The sequence below is a fragment of the Panthera tigris genome, chromosome D1, assembly GCF_018350195.1.
Source record: "Panthera tigris isolate Pti1 chromosome D1, P.tigris_Pti1_mat1.1, whole genome shotgun sequence".
Taxonomy (NCBI): domain Eukaryota; kingdom Metazoa; phylum Chordata; class Mammalia; order Carnivora; family Felidae; genus Panthera; species Panthera tigris.
The window spans coordinates 63,545,500-63,562,644 of NC_056669.1; the positions used below are offsets into that span (position 1 = coordinate 63,545,500).

Genomic DNA, 17,145 nt, shown 5'->3' on the forward strand with positions numbered 1-17,145 from the left:
GCAATTTTCTAATCCTGTGCTGCCAGAAGCATAAAAGAGCTTATTCCACTGAGCCTCAGCTCCTAGAGAAGACTGGCATCATGCATCAGATAAAGTCCTACCCTGACTGTGTCTCACACCAGGAGATGCTTATTCTTGACACATGGATTCCTTCTGAGTGAGCTGCATCAAGGACCACCTAATGGACCTGTACCCAGTCACAGCTGGTCAGAGCCACAGACTGCAATCAATGAGAACAAAAACAATGAGAACAAATTTATAATTTGCTTGCTTTTTAAAATTTATATCCAAGCTGGTTAACATATATTGTAATAATGATTTTAGGAGTAGAATTTAGTGATTCATCACTTACATGTAACATCCAGTGCTCATTACAAGTGCCCTCCTTAATGCCATCGTCCATTTAGCCCACCCCCCACCCAGCACCCCTCCAGCAACCCTCATTTTCTTTGTGCTTAAGAGTCTCTGCTTCCCTTCCCCTGTGTTCATCTGTTTCTTAAATCCTACATATAAGTGAAATCATATAATATTTGTCTTTCTCTGACTTATTTTGCTTAGCATAATGCACTCTAGTTCCATCCACGTTGTTGCATATGGCAAGATTTCATTCTTTTTGATCACCAAGTAATACTCCATTGTATATACATACCACATCTTATTTATCCATTCAGTCAGTGGATATTTGGGCTCTTTCCATATTTTGGCTATTGTTGGTAGTGCTTCTGTAAACATTGGGGTGCGGGTGCCCCTGTGAGTCAACATTTTTGTATCCTTTGGATAAATACCTAGTAGTGCTATTACTGGGTCATAGGGTAGTTCTATTTTTAATTTTTTGAGGAACCTCCATGCTGTTTTCCAGAGTGGCTGCACCAGTTTACATTCCCACCAGCAGTGCAAAAGAGTTTCTCCGCATCCTCACCAACATCTATTGTTGCCTGAGTTGTTAATGTTAGCCATTCTGACTGGTATGAGGTAGTATCTCATTGTGGTTTTGATTTGTATTTCCCTGATGATGAGTGATGTTAAGCATGTTTTCATGTGTCTGTTAGCTATCTAGATGTCTTCTTTGGAAAAGTGTCTATTCATGTCTTTTGCCCATTTCTTCACTGGATTATTTGTTTTTTGGGTGTGGAGTTTGATAAGTTCTTTATAGATTTTGGATACTAACCCTTTATCTGATATGGCATTTGCAAATATCTTCTCCCATTCTGTTGGTTGCCTTTTAGTTTTGCTGATGGTTTCCTTTGCTGTGCAGAAACTTTTTATCTTGATGAGGTCCCAATAGTTCGTTTTTGCTTTTGTTTACCTTGCTTCCAGAGACACATCAAGTAATAAGTTGCTGCAGCTGAAGTCAAAGAGGTTATTGCCTGTTTTCTCCTCTGGGATTTTGATGGCTTCCTATCTTATGTTTAGGTCTTTCATCCATTTTGAGTTTATTTTTGTGTATGGTGTAAGAAAGCGGTTCAGGTTCATTCTTCTGCATGTTGCTGTCCAGTTTTCCCGGTACCAATGGCTGAAGAGACTGTCTTTTTTTTCCATTGGATATTCTTTCCTGCTTTGTCAAAAATTAGCTGGCCATACATTTGTGGGTCCATTTCTGGATTCTCTGTTCTGTTCCTTTGATATAAGTATCTGTTTTTGTGCCAGTACCATACTGCCTTGATGATTACAGATTTGTAACAAATATTAAAAATTATAATTTGCTTGGAAATTTTCAGTCAAGGGCCTCCTTGTAGGGGCACTATAGAGAGAGAGAGAGTTGGGTCAGTTCCCCACCAGAACCCAAATGCAAGTTAATGTGTCTCCTCTGTTTCACTGGCCCATATGTAGGGGTTAGCTTAGAGCCACCGTCATCAGCTCAGCTTTTGATTGAATTACTGGTGATTGATGTTTTGTATTAACATAACTGAGACAAGACCTTCAAACTCTCAGAAAACAAGAGACCAGAGTTACATTTTTTTATTTCCTTATGCACGTGAGAGGAGAGGAGAGCCTTGATGATCTTTCTGATTTGACACAATCTGTTCCATATTTGTAACATTTAGAAATTCAGAAGTAGCAATTTGAATATTACAGGAGTGACACATTATTAAACAAGACACTTGGTCAAAATTATAGACTTACTAGAACTTAAGGGTTGTTTTCACAAGACACAGTAGCAATTTCTAAAGTCCACATGTCTTCTTATAAGACTTCTTTTTTACAATAAAATATTTTCAGACTTGTAATACCATCTGCTTTTCTTTGTAGCTATAAGGGAAAGAGGGAACATTTTCTTATGAGGCTGAGATTTCATTTGTCAGGAATTAGGAAGTCCATAGCTGAAATTCTGTTAGCACTAAGGGAAAAGAAGAAAGCTTGAGAAGCTCAAACTTGTAATATGGAAAGGATATGAGCGAAACAGATCATGAACAAAAGAACGTGAGCCATGTAATATTTACATCCCCAGCTGAAAACCTTTTTTTAGTGTTTACTGTTTCTGTTCTTTGCTTCCTGGATGCATTACATTGTGTTTCATTTTTGATCTATGTGTATGTGTGTCTGGAAATTTGCAAGTAGGATATTGCCTGTTTTTATTGGATTATTATCACCCTTCAGGGTTTTTCCCTCCAAATGTGTATTTGAATTACCAAATTTAAAAGGATTAAAGCATTTAAAATACCCTTATGTAAGGCATTGCATTTAATGTACCTCTGTCATACAATTTCCAGCATGTTAATTTAATCAGGATTATGGGGGCTACACATTTTACATTTTGAACTCTTTCAGAACTTTTCTGACTTTTTGTCATGGCGATGCACATGAATACAACAATTACGCAAATTTAATTTTATATACTTTTTATCAATGTATATGTGTATTTTTTTGTTAAATTTTCATTTCTTACTGTATAAAATATTACATTTCATTCATTGCATTATTGGCCGTATAATTTTAAATTACCATTTTCATGAAATGTATATGAATGATATATTTTAGGACTTCATTTATATCCCTCAATTGCCCTCACAGATGATTAACTTCTTGTTTATTTATAAAGTTTATTTATTTTGAGAGAGAGAGAGAGAGCGAGCAGAATAGGGGCAGAGAGAGAGAGAGAGAGAGAGAAAGAGAATCCCAAGCATGTTCCACACTGTCAGTGCACAGCCCAATGTGGGGTGGAACTCACAAACCATGAGATCATGATCTGAGCTGAAATCAGACACTTAACCAACTGAGCCACCCTGCAATCCTGATGATTGACCTCTTACCTGGGTCTGAGGGCTCTATTTTCCTTCTTAGCACTTTGACTTTGGTACATTGCTCTGCAGCATTTGGTGTTCTAAAGTCCGAGGATAACCTGACCCTTGAACCCCTCACCTTCCTACCCACCTTCCTGGTTCATACGTGTTAGTTTTCTCTCATTGATGTTGTCCAGGTAGTTTTCCTTACTTTGGCATGAAAGTACCTTTTGATCTGCTAGCAACCTTTTTTTCTGCCCAGAAATTCTTTCTTTCAATTGGATTTTTAAAAATGGGTTTGTTTCTCTTGCTCTCTTTCTTCAAGAGCATCTCATAGTCATTGGTTGTAGCTCCTTTCCTATATAACTCTTACTTACTTTTTGTCACTTTAATCTTTTTTCATCCTTCCTCCTTGAGGAGTTTCTCACATATTTTCACTGCTTTTGTTCTTTATTGCTTCAAATATGGATTCCAGTTTTCTCCTGTTTTTAAACTCATTGGACTCTTTATCTTAAACCCGCTCCCTTTCTCAGTGTTACCTCTTCTTAGGATGTGCTCTTATTCAGAGAATGTGCACCTCATACATTTAAGATATAAAGCAAGCTTTTCTAAACATTTTCTTCTGTTTCCCCATTTTCTGTTTTTCATACATGTACATATTTTCTGTCCTTTAGTTAAACTTTAACATTTTATCCACAGGCCCCATAATATTGGAATCTTCCTCTGCTAGAAGAGCTGGAACCCAGTGTATGATGCTTCCCTTGTTTCTCTAACTGCCTGCTTGGCTGTTGCTGTAATACCCTTTTGTATCACCCTGTTCAGCCGTAACAAATACCACAGACTGGGTGGTTTAAACAAAGGAAATTTATTTGTCACAGTTTTGGAACCTGGAAGTTGAAGATCAGGGTGCCGGCAGGGTATGTTTCTGATGAGGCTTCGCTCCTAGGCTTGTAGACAGCCACCTTCTCCTGGTGCCTTCATGTGCCTCTTTCATGTGTGTGCAGTCCTGGTACCTCTTCCCTTCTTACAAGGGCACTGGTCCTTTCGGATTCAGGGTCCCCTCTTAAGACCTCATATAACCTTAATTACTTCCTTAAAGGCCTTGTCCCCAAATATAGTCACATTGCAGACATGAGCTTCAACATCTGAATTTTGGGGAACACAGTTCAGTCCATAACACCTTTTCAGGGCAAGTTGAGGTTTCCAGCCTTAGGTGATCCACTGAGGTCTAATTCTGGATTGAGGCGGAAGCTTCTCTTGTTCTTACCTATATACAACCTTATTCTGATGAAGACAAACAATTCCTGAGGGACTGGATTAAGTGCTTGATTCAAAGGAGTAACTAGAGTGACTCCCAAGTTCCCGGAACACTGGTGTCACCTTCCTCGTCTTACAAAGAGCTGGTACCAGGCCCAGCCTTCTCCAAGCACAAGCTGTCTCTAAATAGGAGTCTCTACAAATATGGTCTCTTCATGTACTTCTTCCTTGCTTCTTTGGGTTCCCTTCTTCTTTTGCTTTATTTTTAGAGACTGTTTTATTTCTGATTTACTTTTTATTTAAAAAAAATTTTTTTTAATCTTTATTTATTTTTGAGAGACAGAGTGAGAGTGGGGGCAGGACAGAGAGAGACACTGAATCTGAAGCAGGCTCCAGGCTCTAAGCTGTCAGCACGGAACCTGACTCAGGACTTGAACTCATGAACTGTGAGATCATGACCTGAGCCGAAGTCAGAGTCTTAACCAACTGAGCCACCCAGGCGCCCCTATTTCTGATTTACTCCTAGTTTTTACTCTTAAGGACTGGGTTCCTCAGAAAACATGGATTGACTCCCATGAATAGGTGAGTTCTTGGTAAACAGCTGTGGGAATCACAGCTTTTCATCCTGACTTCCTGCCCCATGTTTTTCAGAAGTCAGAGTGCAAGGACTCTACACCCTTCAGTCCACCTTCTTCCATGTTGTAGTTGGAGGAAGTTCCTCCTAGAAGAAAAAAAAAAAGTATCATATAAAAATACTTCTTTAGGACTTCCATACATATTTTCATAGGGAATTGGGGAGATGGGGATGGAAAAGACAAGCTTTCTGCTCTCCCCTTCCTAGCTCCCTATCAGATCCTTGTGCTTTAGCTAAATAACTCATTGCAAGTAGGGAAGCTGGTTTTCAGAAGGGGTCACAAAGTCTGGGAGCCCACACCATCTGGCTGGGTGAGTGGTAGTCATAACTCTTCTCTGAGGAGGGTCATCTCTGGTTTCCTGTGTTGTTTTTCAGCTTGGAATCCTGCGATCTAACTACAGTTTGTTGTCTAAATATCTCTAAGGCTCTCCTTAGAAGCCGGAGCCTGGTATTTCTGAATTTGTCGACCAATCACCTATTAGATGACGGGGTCAAGCTGTTGTGTGAGGCCTTAGGACATCCCAAGTGTCACCTAGAGAGACTGTCGTGAGTCTTGCTGGTTTGTTTTCCCTGCAGTCCTTTTGGGCAGTCTTGTGTGACTTAGTTAAGAGCTATATGGGCAAACTGTTTGGGTCTGGACACCACTTGGCTCATTTGTCAATCCTGGATGAGCTCTACATGAAGTCCTCTTTTGCTTTCTCTCTCATTAGACTTTTAAATGCTGCTTTTCTTCATGAATGCTTATTTTTATTACTATTTTCCTCCTCCTCTCCCTTGTATGTAGCTGCAAGGGCATTTGTAATTTTAGTAGGTTTGAAAGGTTGATTCTATAGTAGAGATATAAGGACTGTAAGTATCAGCTAGTGTCCCTGAGAAGAGGATGAGAAACATGAACTTTGGGATTTGACTGATCCCTTCCCAACTGTGTTTCTCCTTCAGCTTAGAAAGCTGTGGCCTCACAGTAGCTGGTTGTGAGGATCTTTCTTTGGCTCTCATCAGCAACAAAAGGTTGACACATTTGTGCTTGGCAGACAACATCTTGGGAGATGATGGAGTAAAGCTTGTGAGTGATGCCTTGAAACATCCACAGTGCAATCTCCAGAGCCTTGTGTAAGTGAGCACTAGTTTTCATCCTGCTGATGTATACATTTTGAAATATATTTTAAAAGGGACAGTGTTATAAATATAATCTGTCCCTTGCATTTTCCCTACTGTTATCAATAATGATAATGCAGATGATGAGGATGATGGTATTAATGATTGCCATTTGTTGTGTCCTTACTCTGTGCTGGGCCCTGTGCTAAATTTGTTTAATCTGCACAAATGTACCTGTTGGTGTCAAATTGGCCACTGAGTTCTCAGCCCCAGGTGAGAAATGTGAGGCTTAGAAAGATTATATAGCCTGCCTCATGCTCATGAGAACATGGTGGATTCGGGACTAAAGTCTGCCTGTCCAACTCCATATTCTGGGTCTAGAACAGGTAAATGTATATGAACACCACTAAACAGGAATGTAGCATCCCATGGTAGGGCTGGATCACAGTGTGATTATTCTGTTCATTGCCCTTAGATGAATTCCCAGATGTGGAATTGATGAGCCAAAATTTTTATTTTGTCAGACGTGGTTACATTTTCTCCAATAGATTGTTCATAATTCCTTGGCAGTCTAGAAGCCTGCATTTTAACATCCTCATCGAGTATCTACTGGTTGTTTTTTTTATCAGTATTGATTAGATAATTGAAAGTAACTTTAAAAATGGTTTGATGTTGAGGGGCGCCTGGCTGCCTCAGCTGTAGAGCATGTGACTCTTGATCTTGGGGTCATGAGTTCAAGCCCCACCTTGGGCATGGAGCCTTCTTAAAAAAATAATAAAATAAATAAAAATAATTTAATGTTGAGCATCTTTTCAAATGTTTTTGGCCTTTAATATTCTAGGAATTGCCTCTTCATAGGCTCCATTTTCCTCTGTATGTTTTCTGTTATATATGTTATGGTTATTAATATCACATACATTATAGCCATTATTTTTTCTGTTTTGCAAATAATTTACCTAGCATGTTTTTGTATGTTTTCGCGTGGCCATTTTTAGAATACAGAAGTTTAAAATTCTTGTGAAGTGACATTGTCTTCCTCCTCATGACTTTTAGAAGTTTTGTCATAATTGGAAATACCTTTATTTAAAAAACCCTACTTATGTCTATTCTTTATGGTTTAATTTTTAACATGTAAGTGTTAAATTATTCCTACTTTGTTATAAGGCTTAAAACTTATTTTCTCCCATATGTCAGGTCTGCTTTCCCAAATGACTTATAGTATAATAGATCTTTTCCCTACTGATTGGAAATGCCACTTTTATTATATAAAAAAGTACTTTATTATGATTACTCCCATTCTATTCCATATGCCTACTCCTCTCCATATAGCTACTTTTGCAATTAGGTACTGTATTTATGCACAGTGTGAAGAGGTTAACATTTCATTTATAGTAAAGAAGAATTCTGGGGGCGTCTGGGTGGCTCAGTCAGTTGGGCATCTGAGTTGGTTTCAGCTCAGGTCATGATCTCACAGTTCATGAGGTTGAGCCCTGTATCGGGCTCTGCACTGACAGCACGGAGCCTGCTTGAGATTCTCTCTCTCTCTTTCAAAATAAATTTTAAAATCTAGCATTTGAAAAGAAAAATTCTGAAGAACATGGATATCTCAAGTGAATATTCTGAAGGATACTCTGAAGAATATCCCAAGTGAGACAGGCAAAGAGGTAATGAGGGAGAGGGTATTTGATCTGAGATGAGTGTTGGCAAGTAGGTGAGGGAGCACAGGATGAAACCTTTGCAAAATCTCTGGGCAGTAAAGCAGTGATTCCATGTGTCCTCACACTGTCCTTCCTATAGGCTGAGGCGTTGCCACTTCACCTCACTGAGCGGTCAACATCTCTCCTCTTCTCTCCTACGCAACAAGAGCCTGACACATCTGGATCTGGGGTCCAACTGGCTACAAGATGATGGAGTAAAGCTTCTGTGCGATGTCTTTCGGCATCCCAGCTGTAACCTTCAGGACCTGGGGTAGGTTTTCTGTGACCTGACCTTCCATGCTTTAACAGATGAGTGAAGAAGGGCTGAGCTGAGTATCTGTCAGAGAAAAGAATACACAGCTGATTCTCTCTCTCTCCTCCTGCTGGAGACAAGCTGAGGAAGTACGTTCATCAGATTTTTCTTAAATAGTTACTACAGTAATTGTAATCAACCTGTTGTACCTCACTGAGTCTACTGTGTGTCCTCTGCTCTACATCCCTGAAGCAGAAACTGTGCTCCACTAGTTTTTCTTTCTTCAATTCATGTTTATAATTAGGTCAACTTTTAAACTGGGAAGAGAATTTTAAAAAATATCCAATAATCCAGTCATTCTGTTGTTGTTTATTTAAATGTTTTTATTTATTTTGAAAGCAAGAGAGAGCAGGGGAGGGGGGGGGGGGGGGGGGAGGGTGAATCTCAAGCAGGCTCCACACTGTCAGCACAGAGTGTGACATGAGGCTCAATCCCATGACCCTAGGATCATGACCTGAGCTGAAATCAAGAGTCAGACACTCAACTGACTGAGCCACCCTGGTGCCATATCTCTACCTTCTTTAGGAAAATATATATGATCTAATTCTCTGAAGTTTCCTTGACTATTATTCAACTAGAAGGCAAAATTTTACTTCATGGAAATTATGTTTAAACCCAATACCTTTTATTTCAGCCACAATTTCTATAATTTCTAAGTGACCTACATACACAAGATGTTTGGTTAGTCCACTTTCTCTCCTTAGCTTTGCTATAAACAGACAAATTTGTGCTTTCGTAGCTACCTTCATAGCTTCTATGCAGGCCATGCCAGTTCTCTCCACCAAAATTTACAACAAATATAAAATACATTCTGAGGGCATTAAAGATTATTACTAAGGTGATGCTCTTGCCTCTGGTAACTTACAAAATGCTGATGGCAGGGAAATGAATATACAGCCAATCATAATATATCCCATTTGTCATAAAGATGTGACAGGGATGCCTGGGTGGCTCAGTCAGTTAAGCATCTTGACTCTTGATCTTGGCTCAGGTCATGATCTCATGGTTTGTGAGTTCAAGCCCTGTGTCAGGCTACACACGGTCAGTGCAGAGCCTGCTTAGGATTCTCTCTCTCTCCCTCTCTCTGTCCTTCCTCTGCTAGCTTGCTCTCTCTCTCAAAATAAATACACTGAAAAAAAAAAAAAAAAAGATACGACAAAAGTCCCAAGGAGCAAGGAGTGGGACAGAGGGGATTGAGTTACCTTAGCCTTGAAAGACGAAGAGGATTTTGTTGTGTGCAGATATCCTTGGCAGAAGGTAGGAAGAGCGAAAAGAAGGGGAATGAAGATAGGTGTGGTAAATTTGGAAAAAAGCAAAATAAAAAACAGAAACACAGAGGTGTATGGTTGGCAAATAGGTTAGGGACAAAGTATGGAAAGAGAATGTTTGAGGCCAGGTTGTGAATGCTCTTGAATGCCCTACAAAAGACTGAAAGACATATCTTTTTATATGTAGGCTGCTTCCTCTTAGAATGTAACACCTTAACATTTTTTTAAAAGTATTTTTATTTCAAAATTCTATTGGAAACTGAAAGCACAGAAATCTTTGGGTTCCTTGGGTAAACTTATATCCATTTTTTAGTATTGATAGAAATGTGTTTATACCCTTGATTTGGGAAGCTTGGTGGATAACAGCCTGTTTGTGGGAGAAAGCAGTTTTACCCAATGGGTTTTTTTTTTCTCATTAAGAAACCCCATTGGTTTCTACTGATAATGTTAGATGTTCCTATGTGCATCTTGGATTGTAGATAGAAAAGAGTCAGGAAAAGGGTTTAGATACCTGGGCTTCTCTCCTAGGAATAAACTAATTAAGCCTCACAACTGAAGGTCTCACTTGTCTCTTATATTTCTTGCAGATTGATGGGCTGTGCACTCACTAGTATGTGTTGTCTGGATTTGGCTTCTGCTATTCTGAACAACCCACACCTGCAGAGCCTGGACCTTGGGAACAATGACCTGCAGGATGATGGAGTCAAAATTCTGTACGAAGCTTTGAGACATCCAAACTGCAATATTCAGAGGCTTGGGTGAGTTCAGTTTTCCATCAGGAAAGTGATACCTATTTGGTAGCTAATGTGGCCAGAAGAAATTTAGTACATGAGAGAGGATGAAAAATAAATGGGGCTCGAAGGTAAGTTACTCTCAGAAATGAGAATCTGAATTTCAAATATATGCATCAGTGTATTATGTGTTGTTAGTATTAAAGCTATAGTTCACATTTCTTTCTGTTCCCTTTACTGCCTTAGATGGGGTATGTATGAAGTAAAAGGTCCTTGCTTTAAGGTCTTTCATGTTCTGTCATCCTTCAGATATTCTGTCTTTGAATTAATTTTTCTTATTAAATTGAAGATTTTGCTAATTGTCTTCTCTCAAAAAATGCTATCTAGGCTCTTAAGGAGCCTGCAATCTAATACGGTCTTATCCTGTGTTCTGAGTACTTTTTATGTTTAATCATGTGTTGTTTAGGTGTTTATTTTCTTTTTGAATCTTGAACTGATATTGGCTAGTACATTCTTACATAGCATGAATTATTGACATTTGGGTCAAGAATTTTGCTCTATGTGTGGGAAACCCAAATACTATGATATGTTTCCCTGACTCTTCCAGGAAAGTGCTATTTTACCTATGTTTCTGTTAACTATTCATATATTTTTATGACAACAATGATGATATTGTAATGATTGGATCTGAAATTTAATTTTATCCTGCTTATAACCTAATAAGTTAGCCTATCACTATTTCATGGATGCTGGCAGGAAACCCAGAGTCCCATTGGAGACAGAGGACTTTATTACTCCTAGCATAGCAGCATATGCACTAGTGTATGTGTGTCAGTTTTCTTTGTCCCCCAAGTCCCACAGGGTGGATATGGATAGCCCAGATGGACACCTGCACATGGAGTGGGTTGCATCCCATGGAGCTTGGGGGACTCACCACTTTATAGCAAGCACTAAGCAAGCCTGCTCTTTGCCCCAGAGGAAGACATCCCTCAAGGCTGCTCACTGCACACACCCCCTAGGAAGTGGCCATGTAGGGTTGTCAGGGTCTTAAATTTTTGTCAATAAATAGGAGAGCAAAAGACTCACAGAAGAATGTCTCCCAGAAATATCTGCCCCCTTTTTCTGCACAATAAAGTCTTGGTTAATTTTCACATGGATATGCCATGCTCACTAATCTCACCAACAGAGGCTGAGGCCAAATCTGCTCAATTTGTCTCCTATGCCATTTAATTAAGGCCACCATAATTAGGACTCCAAGCATGGGAGGAGGTCAGATTGCAGTATTGATTTCAACTATGTCCTCAGCATCCTGGACCGGCCAACTGAATGAGACCAAGGGAGGACCAAGAAGTCTTGTTATTCATTATAACTCGTGAAAGGGAGTTTAGGTTGACCTGCTGATCTTGGTATCATTGGCAATAAATATAGGGAACAAAATCTGGCCAAAAGTAGTCCCATCCCCAATAAAGAGATATTCAGTGGTCCACACCTTCACACATAAAAAACATATAACCTGAAGGAACACAATTCACTTCAATGTGGGATGTTTTCTATTGATCTGGGTCACCATTACAGTGGTTTGGTTATGTGTCACTGAGTAGTTACAGTGTTAGACATAAATCGCATAACTCAAGGCTGCACTGGCATCAAGAGAAGCTAATGAATTTGTAACAGACTGAAACAAGGTTTGTACCGGTTGTGTTTGTACACCCGTGACAGAGGTCCAGATCTGGGGGGCTGCCGCTGATGACATCAGGTGCAGCAGAACAGTTAGGACCTGCCGTATCCACGTGGAATTTTCTATTTCCGCGGCATGTGGACAGACTGGGCAGTGGGTCACTTTGCCAGCCATAGCTGCTACTTCAGCAGACCACATAATTTTTCCAGGAAGCTGTGTTGGGTCTAGGGAAGGAAAAGAAATAATGAATTGTTCTTCCCACTCCCAGCATCTCACAGGTTCTGAGATGTTACTTCCCCAGGTATTGGTGTGGCTGTTCTTCCCCACAGTCCTGAAATCATTGTGTCCCATCTTAGTGCCTGTAACTTTGCTTTTTCTCCAATCATCCCCTGCTCGTACCCAGGCTTTCAGTCCAGAGGGATCTGGCAGGAGAAAAATAAAGCATTTTTTATAATATTTCTATAAACCCATTCTATTCTACATCTTTGCTTGTAGGGGGACTTCTCAAGCAGTATACTCAACCAAATGGTCATTATCCTCATGATCCAAAGGTGACTCCAGGTGTCTGAAGCCAAATTAAGTTTGAACCCCACAGGTCCTTTGTGGCTGGCCTGTCACCTGGAGGGTACACCAGTTAGGCTGGCCTGGAGTTGCTGTTATGGAAAGAAAAGTATCATGAAATTTCAAAGGTTTTATATGACTTTCTGTCCCTTTCATCGTAATCATTACTCAGGAAGTGGCCAGACAGAGATGAACCATTTCAGGGGATAGCCATATTTAGTGACCAAATGCCCCACTATACTATGTTGACCAGGAGGTGGTGAGGGAGGTAGGGTCACAGATCTTTGTAATTTTGAAAGATCATTCCAGAGCTCAGTAATACCAGATGCCTGTGGATGGTAGGGACCATGGAATGTTCATTGAATACCTTGACTATTGGCTCATTGTTTCTTCAAAATGAGAGATCTAAGTACTATTATCCTTGACTTTTTGTATATCTGGAAATGTCTCAGTTTTCTATGACATTGAGTGGCAGCTTGGTTGTGTTCATATTTTGGTCATCCTTCCTCTGAGAGTTTTACAGAAAGTCCACTGCCTGCTAGCATTGAATCTAGTTAGAGAAAAGTCTGAAGCCAACTGATTCTTCCCTTTTAGTGTCCTTACTGGTTAAACATACTTTTTTTTTTTTGGCTTGAATGTCCGTAGAATTGCTCTTTAGGAACAATAATTTGTCCTGTGTAGAATTTTCCTCATTAATATTTTCCTGAGGAAATGGTCTGCCATTTCAACATGTAGATTGTATTTTTTTATAGGGTTTCCTGTGTTTTAATTTCTGCTTATCTAATTTGTTTTCAGGGTCACTAATTACACTTAGGTTGGATCTCTTTTGTCTGTCTTTATAATTTTTTTCTAATCTTTTAAAACTCATTTTCCTTTCACTTTTCTCTAACCCATAATTTTAAGTTCATTTTCAGCAGTGATGACCCCCTTTCTGCTTCTTCCAGTGTCATCTACAGTCCATAATTTTTATTTTTCTCTTCTGATATTTTAAAGATCTGCCTGTATTCATATGTTTTGTTTCTTAAATTTCACATATGAGTGAAATCATATGGTATCTGTCTTTCTCTGACTGACTTATTTTGCTTGGCATATTCTGTAGCTCCATCCACATTGTTGCAAATGGCAAGATTTTATTCTTTTTTATGGCTGAGTAATATTCCATTGTGTGTTTACACCACATCTTCTTTATCCATTCATCAGTGGACATCTGGGCTCTTTCCATACTTTGGCTATTGTAGATAATGCTGCTATAAACATCAGGGTGCATATATTTCTTTGAACCCGTATATTTGTGTCCTTTGAGTAAATACCTAGTACGTAGTAAAATTGCTGGATCATTGGAAAAAAAAGAAAACCATAAAACAGATTCTTAACTATAGAAAACAAACTGGGGGTTGCTGGAGGGGAGGTAGGTGGGGGGGTAGATTAAATGGGTAATGGTGTTAAGGAGGACACTTGTGATGAACACTGGGTGTTGTATGTAAGTGATGAATCGCTAAATTCTACACCTGAAACAAATATTACACTGTATGTTAACTAACTGGAATTTGAACAAAAACTTGGGGGAAGAAAAGGAATGTTTATACACAGAAAAAAAAAATCTACCAAGTCATATTTTAAACATTTTCACTATGAAATATAAAATACATAGAAATAAGTCAATAAAACTATTTAAAAGTTAGGGATTGCCTGGGTGGCTCAGTTGGTTAAGCATCAACTTGATACCAACTTTCATGGTTTGATGAATTCAAGCCCCTCATCAGGCTTTGTGCTGGCAGCACTGAGCATGCTTGAGATTCTTCCTCTCTCTCTGCCCCTCCCCTGCAATTATTTATTTTTTACTTAATTTATTTATTTTTGAGAAAATAAGTTAAAAAATAAATGCATGAATGAATGAATAAATAAATAAATAAATGTCAAATGTGTGTAATCTCACCCGGGTCAGAAATTGAATTTTCCCAGGAAATTAAATTCCCCTACTCCTCCTTTATAAATCTCTTCCCTCCTCCCTAAGAAGTAAAACTATTATCCTGAATTTTGTGGTCATCATTTATTTATCTGTAGAGTGTGAGTGTATATAGTCCTAAGCAATGTATTGTTAAATTTTGCTAGGTTTTGAACCTTATATATAATCATACTCAGTATATTCTTTTGTATTATGATTTTTTTTGCTCATTGTTAGGAATTTGTCATCCAGTCATTTCATGTAGTTGTAGTTAGTTCATTTTTACCACAGTAAAGTATTCTAGTGAATGACGATATCACAAACTATGTAACCATTCTATTGTAGATGGACGTTTTTCATTTATTTTATGACTAATGCTGCTGATGAACATTTTACTACATGAATTGAGGCACATATGTATATATTTAGGAAAAATAGCGATTTATTACATCATTGGGAATGGGTCTTCAAATTTATTAGATACTGTCAAAAAGATAGTGCTGGGGTGCCTGGGTGGCTCAGTCGGTTAAGCGTCTGACTCTGAGTTTCGGTTCAGGTCATGATCTCACATTTCATGAGTTTGAGCTCTGCATTGGGCTCTGCACTGCCAATGCAGAGCCTGCCTGGGATTCTCTTCCTCTCCCTTTGCCCTTCCCCAGCTCTCTATCTCTCTCTCAAAATAAATAAATAAACTTAAAAAAAAAAAAAAAGATTGTACTAATTGATTCTGCCCCTAGTAGTGTGTGATAGTTCCTGTTCTCTATTCTTGTCAATTTTGTCTGACTTAATTTTTAAAGTTTTAGTGAATCAGGTGTGTGTTTTGGCATCTCTTTGTGGTTTTAATTTAGAATTGTCTGGTTAAAGAGAGGTTCAACACCTTTTGAGATGATTAATAGCCATTCGGATTTCCTATTTTGTAAAGTTGCTTTTTCACTTATTTTGTTCATTTTTCCATTGGGTGAGCCATTTTCCCCTTTTTGATTTGTGGGGTTTTTTTTTCCTCCAATATATTCTGGTTATTAGCCATTGTGACTTAGATATGTGACAAAAACTTGGGCTTTTCTTTTCACTCTTTATGATGTCTTTTATAGAACCAAAGAACTTAATTGTAACATCAGATTATTCCTTTATTAGTCCTTTTTGTAATTGGTTAGGAAAATTTTTCCCAACTCTGGGATTATGAAGACATTCTACTATTATTTTCTAAATGTAAAAGGCAGCTTATGAAGCATTTGAGACTTTAATATAAAAATATGGTTAGTAGGGTGCCTGGGTGGCTCAGTTGAGCATCTGATGCTTGATTTTGGCTCAGGTCATAATCTCATGGTGGTGAGACTGAGCTCTGTGCTGGGAGTGGAACCTGCTTAAGATATTCTCTCTCCCTCTCTCTCCCTCTCTCTCCCTCTCTCTCCCTCTCTCTCCCTCTCTCTCCCTCTCTCTCCCTCTCTCTCCCTCTCTCTCCCTCTCTCTCCCTCTCTCTCCCTCTCTCTCCCTCTCTCTCCCTCTCTCTCCCTCTCTCTCCCTCTCTCTCCCTCTCTCTCCCTCTCTCTCCCTCTCTCCTCCCATTGGACCCTCCCCAAATTGTGTGCATGCACGTTCTCTCCCCCCCCCCCAAATATATGGTTTGAGGTCAATCCAATTTAATATATTTCCTATGTGGATACTCCTCCTTTCCAGCAAAACTTATTGACTGTTTTTCTTTCCCCACTGTCTGGCAGGGCCATCTTTGTTATAAATCAAGTCTTCATTGGTGCATGGGTCTATTACTGGGTTCTTCCTTGGTGTTTCCAAACAAAATTTTAAATATCAGCTTATCAAGTTAACACACACATGCATGTGCATCTCCCTATATTCCCATGCCTACCCATGTGTTGGCATTTTGATTAGAATTGCATTGAATCTATCAATTATGATAGATCTCCTTAGCTTAGCTCTATCAATAAAGCTTAGTAATTTTTCCTGTGGTAGCCCTTTATTTTGCTGTTTGACTTTATTCCTAAGTACTTGCTATATTGCAATACTATTGTAAATGGGTATTCTTGTTATTTTTCATTTTGTTTATTCTGTATACATAGAAACACAGTTGGGTTTTGTGTGTTAACTTCACACCCAGTAGCTTGGCACATCCTCTGGTTGATTAGAATTGCTTTATCACTTGGATTTTCTAGGTACACAGTCCTCTCTCTTGGGAATGATAGTTGTCTTTCCCTTTTCTGTTTCTTTCTTTTTTCTTTTTATTGCCTTAGTAACTTATAAGATGTGCGATAGAATGTTAATATGTCTTGAGATAGTGGGCTTCCCTATGTTATTTTCATTGTCAAAAGCAAAATTTCAGTGTTTGTCTCATTTATTAATTTAAAAGGTTCCTATCTTTAGTTTGCTAAGAATTTTTCTTCTTTTTAGATTATGAATATATGTTGAACTTCTATGAAATGTGCCGAATGTGGTCAATAACATGGATTTTATTATATATATTATATCTATTACTATATCAACCTTACTTTTTTGGGCTCAAAACCAACTTGGTCATGATATGTCTTATATACATTGTGCGCTTTATTTTGTTGATATGTAAATATTTTAATATCTTTGTTTATAATGGAGATTAGGTTATAATCTTCTTGTATAATCCCAATTAAGTTTTGGCATCCACATTACAGTATTTTAATAAAATGAGTTCAGGAGTGATCCTTCTTTGTTTCCTGGGGAGATTTGTGTAAGATTAGAATTATTTCTTCCTTGAAC

At 38.7% G+C, this 17,145-nt stretch overlaps 1 protein-coding gene across 5 annotated transcripts in view; it reads left to right on the forward strand.

Annotated features, from left to right (window-relative positions):
* NLRP14 (NLR family pyrin domain containing 14) overlaps positions 1-17,145 on the forward strand; it is a 70,268-nt gene that overhangs the window by 24,634 nt on the left and 28,489 nt on the right. For 3 of the 5 annotated variants that reach the window (XM_042958823.1, XM_042958825.1, XM_042958822.1), the window contains exons 7-9: positions 6,052-6,222; positions 8,005-8,175; positions 10,073-10,243. In XM_042958823.1, the coding sequence (XP_042814757.1) occupies positions 6,052-6,222; positions 8,005-8,175; positions 10,073-10,243 (513 nt within the window). Of the gene's footprint in view, positions 1-5,487; positions 5,659-6,051; positions 6,223-8,004; positions 8,176-10,072; positions 10,244-17,145 lie in introns of all 5 variants that reach the window. The other 2 variants (XM_042958821.1, XM_042958824.1) reach the window with 2 other exon arrangements.